This window comes from Lissotriton helveticus, chromosome 11, assembly GCF_964261635.1.
Source record: "Lissotriton helveticus chromosome 11, aLisHel1.1, whole genome shotgun sequence".
Lineage (NCBI taxonomy): Eukaryota > Metazoa > Chordata > Amphibia > Caudata > Salamandridae > Lissotriton > Lissotriton helveticus.
This window is the reverse complement of record NC_136072.1, coordinates 292,940,778-292,952,071: the sequence shown is the minus strand read 5'-3', so window position 1 is coordinate 292,952,071 and position 11,294 is coordinate 292,940,778. Positions and strand designations below refer to the sequence as shown.

Sequence of the window (11,294 nt, the reverse complement as noted above, 5' to 3'; positions counted from 1 at the left end):
ATCTTCGATCCAGCTCTTCAGACACAGGAGTTTTTACAGTATAAACATGTTCATCCTCCTCCATTGTGTTGCTTCTTTTGGATACAATGGGCCATTTCTTTGACATCAGCTGATGTCACGTTTATCTTTGATCCAGCTCTTCAGACACAGGAGTTTTTAGAGTATGAACATGTTCATCCTCCTCCGTGTTGTTGCTTCTTTGGATGAGTACAAACGTATCATTTATACCTATGGCTCGGCTCACCAGCCATCCGTTCCAAACATGCTTATTCGGCAGCCAGCGCAATTGTGGCTGGTACAATTGTTAATGGAGAATTTAAGTCTTCCATAGTGCATATACAGGCACTTGGAGACTGTACAGCGCAATTGGAGGAGCTGCGTTTTCTTGTTCTAGCTCTCAAGTTTGCTGATCCTAATGTGCAAACTCTTATTGTATGCGATTTCTACTACTTTGTTCAGTCTTTTAATAACAACTTATTCTTTTGGTCTCAGAATGAATATAGAGACTCTAAACGCAGCCGAATCGAGCATAAAATACTTTGGGTTCGAGTGGCAGAACTTAAACAACGTCTGCCACTCACGCAAGTTATACATACTCCTGGTCATCAGCGTGAGGGAGCACATGCTGTTGGTAATTCTTCGGCTGACAAGGCAGCCGAATCTGCAGTAGCCACGTGTTCCGGTGCAGCAGTTACAAGGTCCATGACTAAGATAAATAATGACCTTTTGGCAGCTATAGTTGCTACGAAGGATGGAACTGCTTCTCAGCAGGGCTTTCCTTCAAAGTATTCTTATCATCTATCTCCCGAACAAGTTCCTTTTGCAAAAATACCACGAGGTGGGATCAGCCGATTCCCAACATGGACCGCAGACTTGCTTTGATCATTACCGCACACAAAGGCATGGCTTCAACCCATGGTGGGGTGTCTGCGACTGTCTCCAATTTACAGCAACGTTACTGGTGGCGTGGTTTATATAAACCGACCCGTAAATATTTACTCTCCTGTGACAATTGTCAGCAAATCAAACCGTCTATGGTCTCAGGCCCACCACAAATACAACCATGTATTTCTGATCAGCCATTTGGCTGTGTATATCTTGATCACTGCGGTCCGTTCCCTTCTGATACGCATATAAATACATTTTTGTTGAGGTTGACTCATGCACTAGATTCCTTTGGATTAGGCCTCAACGCAGTGCTGACGCACGAAAAGTCATTAGAGATTTGCGTGTCTTTGACGGGATATTTGCCTATGGCACCTTCCATTCAGACCAAGGTCCAGCCTTCCCCTCTAAGGCGTACAAGGACACGAAGTTGATGGAGGTGCTGGTGCAGTTTTCATCTCCATACAGGCCTGATGGCAACTCTATAGTGGAGCAAATGAACCATGACTTAAAGCAATCTTTAACAGCTAGGGTCTTAGGTACTGGCAGGAAGTGGCAGGCCCATTTGTATGGAGTTCAGTGTGCACTCAATCTCCCTAGAAGCTCTCTGGGTGGGCGGACCCCATACGAATTGGCAATAAAATGTTTGTGCCAGACCTTGATGGTCTAGACGTTGTGGCAGCTGCTGCAACCTTTGACGTAGATAATCATTCTACTATGTTACAGGAACTATAAAATACCTGTGACCGCTTAGTGACTGAACATTTACCCTCATCCAATGATGCAGCACTGCTGATTCCGGTTGCCGGTTGCCTTCCTAAGATTGGAGATCTGGTACAAGATAAGCTGGAGAACAAAAAGGAATTTGGTCCGTTTTATCATACACTGGTTCCAGTATTAGAAATTGAAGGTTACTCGTACAGTCATTTTACCACCTTTACCTGGTTGCAAAGACAACAGATACATCTCAGTGGGCAATGTCAAGCTACACAGTCTGGCCGATTCTGAATTGTGTAACAACTGCAGTTTCTTGCAACGCTTTCTCTTTGAATCCAGTCATTTTATCCTCTTCGACTAATGCCCGTATCACTGAGGGTGAGATGGAAACTACTGTTGACCTTTTGCCTGTTCTGCCTCCATCCTCTCCCAACGTAGAAGTAGAGTATACTTACCTTGCAGATGAGTCCCACAGTGAAGAGCCGAACAGTCCTCAACAACATCAAGTTGATGCTGCCCTACCACTTTTAATTAACATGGGTGCCAGCGGTTATTTGGGGGACTGTGCAAGCTTCTCTTATAACTCTTCATCCTTGTCTTACACTTTGGCACTTCCTCCTTTGGTTCAAAAAGACTTACCTGGTCCCCCCAGTCACCTACATCTGGTAGGTACTTATCCTGATTTTCCGCTTCATGTCGATTGGATTTGTGACAATATTTTTCTTGCTCATCAATGGTCATTAATTGCCAGAACACTCTGCTGTGTGCTTGGTCGATGGAATTCTGGCCCCTCATACATCACCATATCATGTAACGTGATCAAACTCTTGTGAACATTTTTAGCTTTCCTGGTTGCAGACGGCATCGTTTGGGATAAAGTAGCTTTTGAAATTCACAGCCCAACGGAAGTCCTCAAGATAGGATACGTGTTTTGCGTCTCCTTAGGAGATGTGGTAACACAGGACATACATTCTGATGATTGGGATGTACAAGCAGTAAATTCATTGTTTTCTGATCTAAAGTGTTATGCTGCTTTTTATGCTGAAGATTTATATTTAAATTCTGCCAATTATGCAGATTTATTCTGTTATCAACACTATGGGCATCATTTGTTACACAAAACAAACAAGTTAAGACCAGTTTTTAATTACACGCAATGGGAATTTTGTCCGATTTCCATACAGGGGTGTTCTAAAACCCTTGGGGATAAATTCACCTATTTCACAGATTATAACACATCCAGTCTGGAATCCCATTTCTTTAAATTGCAGTTGTCATCTCAGCCCAAATTTATTCTAACCCACACTAAATAAATCTATTCCAATTCCTTTAGAACTCAATTAGCCAAACAGGGTTATGATCACTTGAGAGATACCATGGATTTAAATTCAATTTGGGGCACCAAGGCTAGGCAGGTTCAGGGAATGGAAGTTTTGCATCATGCTTGCCTAATCCTGACTCAAATATTTTTAAATTATACAGTGCACTAAACTGCTTGCTTTAGCTTGGCAACTGCCAAAAACATTTGAATATCCCATCCATTTTGTCTTTAGCAGAATATGTCAATTGGCATACACAAACAAATGTTATGATTGATGTATTACAAGCTATGTTTTGAAATGACAATTTCAGTGTCTCTAATGTTGGCCTGTCTGCATGGTTAGTGTGGCAAACCGATTCAAATGCATGCCGATTGCGTTTTTCTAATGTAACGCCTGGTTTCACACAGACTAGACCGGATCTTCGTTTTCCACATTCATATTCGGTCACCACATACTCGGTGGGTAAATTGCCAACAATGGTGGGAACATTCCACCTTGTCATCAGCAAAACAACACCTGTTACTCTTGTCAAGTGACTTCAATTTGGCTGATTTTATCTTAGGTCCTAGGATTCCTAGAACAAAGAGGTTCATCTATGCAGCTTAGAATGAAGTTTGGAAACTTTTGCATATTGAGGCTGCGCTTCGTCTGCTCAAAATTGACAAAGCAAATTTAGAAAAAGTCTTTGCAGTGGTCAACAATAGTATCAATACACGGTCTTCACACATTTATATCTTGGATAATATGGTTTCATCTGTTATTGATATTGTTCATAATGATGTATCTGTGTTATATCATGGTCATAATTAATTACAATCAGTGATGCAGTTTGCATGGGCGTTACAGACTCACAAAATGGGAAAAGTCGCTTGGGATTATTTGAATGCTTTGTTTTTACCATTTAATCTAACTGAGAAACAGATTTATGTCCATGAACGATGCTATATACACGCTATTACACATTAAACGATTAGAACACTTGCCATTTTCTGTGGCGGAGACAGATTCATCTATATGGTTAATTCATGTGGTTATCTCTCTCCCATTTTTGCTGTTTCAATTCAAATCATGTAAGAAACATTATCTGATAGGCTGCTTTGAACCCCTGGGTAGTGTAGTTCTCCATGAATTATGTTTGCTACTATTCGCTCACAGATTTCAACGGGAGGATAAGGAATTTTTCCTAACAGGGGAGGACTGTGATTCCACAGTAGTACATTCCCTGGTTTGTAAACACGTTAAGTTGCACAGCGCTTGTAATGTATCCGCTCCTAATCTTGCTTGTTTTTTTGAAGGAACTCCAGTCCCAGCAATAATTCCCGCTTTTACCTTGCTTACTAATGGCAGTTATCTTATTTTGAACAACCACGACTGCTGTGTTTTACAGGCAGGAATCCCATATATACTTAGAGTTTCACAACAGGTTACTTGTTATAGTAATGTGCTTTTTCCGCCCCTGCTTGGGAAGGTAGATAGTTCCCTTTGGCCTTCCATTCTGACTTTAAAAACAGATTTCAACAAATTACGCAGACTCAAAGTGCTATTGCTTCAACAGGAAGTGGCTCTCCCTTCGGCCTGAGAGACCTTCGAATTTCAGGTGGCTAGAACATCTAGTGATATTCAGTCACTTCTGAACAAGAACCTCTCACTTCATTTAGGGGAGCTTATACATCAAATATTTTATGCGTATGGCACCAAAGGCCTTGCTAATGTTTTTCAAACTTGTGGGATCCGGCCTTGTGACTTCTTTTTAGAAGATATTTGGAGTAATAATGGATTTTATTCCTTCCATTTTTTCTAGCGTCTTCTGAGGGTTCCCTTTGGTACTGGCGCTAGCTGGTGGAATCCTGATTCTTCAGCTCCTACTACGCAATGACTGCTCATCTTGTGGTAATGCACAGACCAGGACAATTGCAACTGTACCATGACCGAATGCAACAACTTTTTGGATGCTTGCCATTAGCAACCCTTAGCGTTAGTTATGGACTGACTTTTCACTTTGCCTACTTCACTTGCCTGCAACCTGAGTCGTACGGTCAGCGGTGCCCCTTCAATTGGGCTTAGGACTTATGCCTCTTAAATACATCATGTTCAGACCCGGATTATGACCAGTTAATGGGTCCCTTAGTGGCCCTTGAGAAGGCCTGTTTTGGTAATGGCCATTTGGCACGTGCGGCTGCACTTGGAGTCTTGGCTGAGTAGAATATCTGTGCGGCTGCGCAGAACCTCATGTAACAGAGTTCATCGAATATTACGCAAGTTGCCCAGAAATGCTCTTGGAAGCATCGGATTACAAGGAGCAAGTCTGTTCCTTCGGCCTACTTGATTTGATGGCATACCATTTTTCTACTAACGATATGGATGACCTTTTGAAACTAACTGCATTCTTAGGTTCCCGTACTTTGATGCATTTGCCACCTCCTTCCTAATCCCATTTGTCATGAAACCCCCAAAAAATGAACATCCCCCAACATTTTTTTTCCAATTTGGGTTTTTCAAGTGCTTCTGAACTCTGCTTGGCTTTGAAATCTGTTTTGGTCTTTTGTCTATATACTATGACCTTACCAGGGGGCGGGTGTTATATGGCCATTAGGGTCATTATCAGCATTGCTAAGTTAGCCTGAGCCCTGCAGCCATGATGCTGCTTTTGCGCACGTTATCATATGACTTAATTTTGCAAGGCTGTTTGAGCCTTTCACATGAGAACGGTCTGCTTTCTGTGTCCTCTGCTGGTTCCTGGAGTTTAGTCTGAGCACGATGTGCAAGGTCGATAAACAATGCCCCTTGTTATTCTGTTCTGGTCAGTCCCTGGCACCTAGACAAAACATGCTAACACTGCTGGAAACGTGTGCTTTAATATTACAGGGATGCAGGTTGTTCACACACACTTGAAGAGAGACCTTTCCAGGGAGAAGAGCTATGCTGTTCCTGTTGATTTAAAACCTCCATCTAGGCACTAAGATATGGGGTCTGCTGACAAAGCCCAGAGATGTTCCTTTATATAATAAACTTCACATTACCAAGGGGAGGGTGGGTAGGCCTTATAATCCCTGTGCCACTGTCTGCATATGAGGACACCCCCCCCCTTTATTTTCTATGTAATTGTAACAAAGCTAACTGTATTAGGGTTATGCATTTCCCTGCTGGTAGTGGGTCGTATACTGTAAAATAGAGCACAATAGTTAAAATAAACATTTTGAATTATAGGAGTGACTCTGACATTTCTTATTGTGGATGAGTGAGCGAAAGGGTATGTCTTGCTACTGCGATTCCTGAGAGAGTCGGGTGTGTTGTGTTCTGGGTTGTCTAATCATTTGTAGCTTTGTGATTATGTAGGAGAACGAATGGGAAACTAGAGCTAGTCGACTTTGGGTACTAAGGTGGTAGGATGGTACAACCCCTATACACAGAGGTCCTGTTTTCCTATGCATAGTTCCGTGTAATGTGCAGAATCCCCGCAACACTCCTTAGTGTCTAATCAAGTAATACAAGACTAGGTGGATTCTCAGTCATCACCACCTTAAAGTTTAGCTAGTGATCATATTCAGGGAGATAACCAATTCTTCAATCTAAAAATACATTGCCACTGGACACCAGTGGTACAGCATCACTATGTCAATGCAAGATTTTTCAGTTCCCTACTACTGAGACAAGTGATGCAGTGGCTTCTTTTTAATGTCTTACTACCCAAATTTCCATGCACCTCACAAAAAGCCTCCATTGTAGTTGACAAAGTGAAATACTGTTCTGCAGTTTCTACAAGGGGGTAAAGGACTGAATATTTATAGGCAATTTCCTCCAGCTCAATGGTTTTGAGAAGTTCTTACTGTTAGTGACAATAAACCTAGGAAGCGTAGTACTTATATTTTTTGGGTAATCCTTATAACTGTTTTCACTCTGATGGATTGTTGAGGTGCACCCATGAGGTGGGGGTTTAGGGTGGGAGATTCAGCAAGAAAAAGGGGGTGGTGGTAGTTGGTACTTGTGAAACATATTCTAATTTAAGCTAGTCAACATGAGTGGGAACCATAACAGAATACCAGAACAGCCACATGAGTTAAATGTATAATTAGTGACTGAGTGGCAACTGCAAAACAACTGATACTTGGAAAAAAAAATTTGACTAATCCTTTCGGCCTATTTAGGACACACTTGCTGTAGTCAATATATGCAAATCCAAAGGTCTTTACCTTTGCATACCTTTCACATTTTGGGGAATCAATACTGCAGGTGCTTTGCCAAAACAGAATAACATTGATTACATTATGTGTCCCAATTTTTAGACGCTCACCTTGTTAGTTCTCTACAAATTCTTGAAAAAAGTTATATACTGATGAAAGGACCAAGTAAATGTGATGACTTTTGCCTCAAACTAGTCTCATAATTCCCTGGTCTTAGGAAAGAATTCCTAAGTGCATCACAAAAATAAGGTGAGCAACCAAGGATATAGTTCGGAACAGTACAGGACATTACGAATGTTGAAAAAAAAAATCAATGGTACAGCTTTACCATACATTTCCAAAGATAAAGGCATTCATTTATTTAGTTTAGAGATTTGTAAGACACATTATATAGTTTTATTTACAGAAACAGTACTGGGTTAACAGTTAAATATCAAGACGTTTTTTGTTAATCAGCAGCAGATCAGGCATACTCCACTGAACGTTTTAGCCTGCAAAGAAAAAAAAAAGAAATTGTATTAAACATTATATGTTTTTGATATTGTTCTGCTAGCATCAATTACAAGGTTGATCGAATTCCAATCTACGCAAGAGACATGACCAAAAAAAAAGTGCATGGGTGCAAGGCTTGCCAGAGTTGTGGAGCCTGCTGCATTGACTTGGGGTGCAGCAATTTCAGACTACCGCTACATAGGTCACAGCTAGCAGTGGACTGCAGTGTGTCCAGAGGGCATAGGGACATCCCAAAGGCAGATACAAAGTGTGATTGCCCCTGACTTATGGAGGGTCTGTGTCCTGTCACAGCCATTGCTGCCTCTAAAAGGGATCATTGTTCTAGTCCAGACAGACTGTGCACCACCCACTTTCTATGTGCCACACAGTCAGTGAGTCTCCCAGGTGCTGGTTCGCCTCATCACCCATGTCTGTAAGACGCCACGGGGGCAAAGGCATTCACGTATTTATTATGTTCTGTTTCTATGCAAATGAAAGACTAACCCGTTGAGATTGCCTGGGCCTGTAATGTGCACTAGCACAATCTGTATCTCAGAAAAAGACGTACGAGTATCTGCAGAACCTTTTGTGGTAGTAAAATTCTTGCAGGGTACATAAAATGGTCATAAACACCGGTGTTACTCTAATGGGATTTCAGTGATACTCATCTCTCTTACAATCTTCTAGTGATTTGTTTATAGTCAAGTAGCTCCTTTCACTGAAAACTATATTCTACAACACAATCCACTACTTTGTTTTTTAAAGTAACAGCAATTAACCTACAAAACCATGTAGCTTTGATTAAGCAAGCTACACCAGTATTGGGGGAGCTAATTGTTTACCTCACAAAATGTCCTCTAGGAAAACATTTTTCTTTTCCCAGCAAAAATCAGAATCCAAACATCAGACCTTTGAAACACTGTTTGTGTACTTTTTTTTCCATACTTAAATTATTTCCAATTTGCTAAGAAAAAGTGAAAAACAAACAATGCTACAGGCAGCTTTCACCTTCATAAAATCTCACAATATTTTAGAAAAGTGCCAGGCAAGCCTTCGGTCACTTAATGGTAGATAATCTGTGCTATGGTTCCTGGGGATTTGTGGTCTATTGTGGATTGTGGTGTAAGTGCAGTTCAGATTCCGTTGGATCACAGGGTTTCTTTTGTACACTGAGTTTGCTTATACCCAATCACCTTTACGATCTTGGAATATGTGACAAGGGTCTTAATTGGCTTTTATGCTTTCTTAGGAAAAGTACTCAAAACTATTGTTTTTCTTCTTTTTTTGTAAGGGGTATCGCAATCTCATTTTTTTGTTCTAATATCTTTATTAAATTTTTAAAAAAAGGACATATGAAAAGTTAAATACAATAAAAAGTGATACACTGACCAAGAGTAATACAAGAACTCAGATATAAAATTGTCATATATAGTTCCTACAATCAATGTAAAAAGCATGTTGCAAAAGAAAAACAATATCATAGAGGAACCATATAAAAAAAAATCAGATGTATCAAGAATTTAATAGAGAGAAAATAAGGAAGGAAAGAAAGTAGGAAAGAAGGAGAAAGAGGAAAAAGAAGAGAGCAAAAGAGAAGAGAGAAGAGTGAAAGAAGAGCAAGAGTGAGGGGGGTCTCCTGCAGCACTACAAAAATAAATAAATAAATAAATAAATACATTAAAGAGACGGCACAAAGGGATATTGTTCCACCAACCCGTTCGAGGCCAAGTCCACATATCTATCCAGAGATCTCCATGCCCCACTAGAAATAAAAGGGGAAAGGTGAGACTCTTCTACAGAGGTATGAGCCCCTGGGGACTCCAGACTTGGTTAATCGTTACAATTTTCAAGTCCAGACATCACCTTCAGCAACATCCTGTTCCGAATAGAGAACCATTCGACTATCAGCCTCTCCCCCGCCACTCCTGCCATGTCCACGATGATCTAACTTCTTGAACCGGACACCTTATCAATTAAAAAGCCATAAAAAGTCAAAAGCTCTGTCTATCCTATCATTAAGACAGAAGAGAAGCGAGTAACAGGTTTCCAGAGACAAGTGTTTGGATTTTCATTTTAATTTGTCCTCGAGGCTATGATCCTTTATATACTATCTGAATTGGTTCACTTATCTTATGTGTAGCACCAGATGGCATATCTTGTTTGATTTCACAGTAGAGTTCCTGAAGTTTCATTTTTATTTGCCTTTTGCGTATAGCCTGATTTTTAGCACGGTTTGCCAGAAATAGTGTTCAAAATGTTTGCACATATCAGTGATGGTTAAGTATACACTCCCCTCTCTAGGCAGACATTAGATGTCATGTTCAAGAATGGTCTTTAATGTCGTCGCATCTTGTTTGGGTTCTGTACTGGTTTGGAGAATCCCATTTGACCTTCCATATACAAGTGAGGAGCCCAACAGTCATAGATACAAAATGCCACTGGTCCAACTAGGATTAAAGGTGGAGAAGATGGATGTGGCTCACTGCCGGAGGGTGGCCCCAACCCCTATCGGTCAGAGAAGGGAAGAGAATGGAAGAGGGGCCGCGATTACTGAATGGGCATGGAGAAATCAATATATTTAGCCTGAGGATGCCCTCTGAAATACGCCATGTTGGACTTGTCCCTTTTTGCAGGATTATCCCCAACCTTTTTTCCTTCAGTCTTCCTATTTTTGCTGAATTCATTTTTGTTGGCCTAAAAAGTAGTCTGTGCCCTTTACCATTACTAACCACTTCACACTGAGACCTCGCCCCGTGATTCAACTCGAAGCGCCACCAGCGCGACCCTTCCCACTACAACACTGACCGCAGTGGGGACTGCCAATGTGAAGTTCCAGCAAATCCCCTCTGCGACACCTGGCCTGCTCATCATGCCACGCTTACAGCCTCCCACAGAGTGCTTTCCCTGCTCCACTGTGAACTGGACTGTTGGCATGGGTTTTAAGAAGGCAAACTTCGGGCTGCCTAACCTGGTCTTTGTAGTCAACCTGCGCACCATTGCAATCAGTCTGAAAGTGTGAATATGACCCAGTACAACGCGATCAAATATCTCTAGTTAGCACTCTGTTTTCTGGTGATATTTTTGCCAAAATCTTTAAAAATTGTGATCTCCAGTTCTACAGATTGGATGTCATTTTCATCTGGTTTTATTTATTATATTTTTTTATTTTATTTTTTCTAACTATGTGGGATCCTTATTGAGCGGTGTTTTTCACTTTATTACTGAAGTGTTACACAAATACTTACACTTTGCCTCAAAGTTAAGCCGGTGTTCAGAGTGGTGTGGCTCACTGGTTAGAGGCGGCAGACCCGGAAGTAGAGAACGGCCCGGGACCACGGTTCAATTCCCGACGCGGCAGGGTCGTGGACCAGGGTCAGTGGACTCGATAATTCTCGCCTCGGTGCCTACTCTAACCAGGGATCACACTCGGCAACTCTGGGCATTAGCTTGCCTCATCTCTACAACGGCCCACCACATTCGCCGGGGATGCCTGGTTTCACCTTGGAGATACCCAGTAGGGACCATCTCACAGGGATAGCCATGACGTGTTCCCCAGCAGTCTACAGCGCCACGACTCCTCAGGGCAGCAGTGCGCTTTACAAGACACATACATTTACAAGCCGGACTGCTCTGTGCCAAGCTACCAGATGGTGAGAACAGTTTAATTTGGGGTTTGATTGTGCCTTATCATGACAAG

General features: G+C 41.6%; 1 protein-coding gene across 1 annotated transcript in view; it reads right to left on the bottom strand.

Annotated features, from left to right (window-relative positions):
* Positions 1-7,437: 7,437 nt before the first annotated feature.
* The window catches only part of LOC144791901 (nucleoplasmin-like), a 409,526-nt gene continuing 405,669 nt past the window's right edge, over positions 7,438-11,294 (bottom strand). Inside the window, exon 6 of the mRNA XM_078666694.1 lies at positions 7,438-7,596. Coding sequence (XP_078522820.1) covers positions 7,569-7,596 — 28 coding nt within the window. The 3' untranslated portion in view covers positions 7,438-7,568. The remainder of the gene's footprint in view (positions 7,597-11,294) is intronic.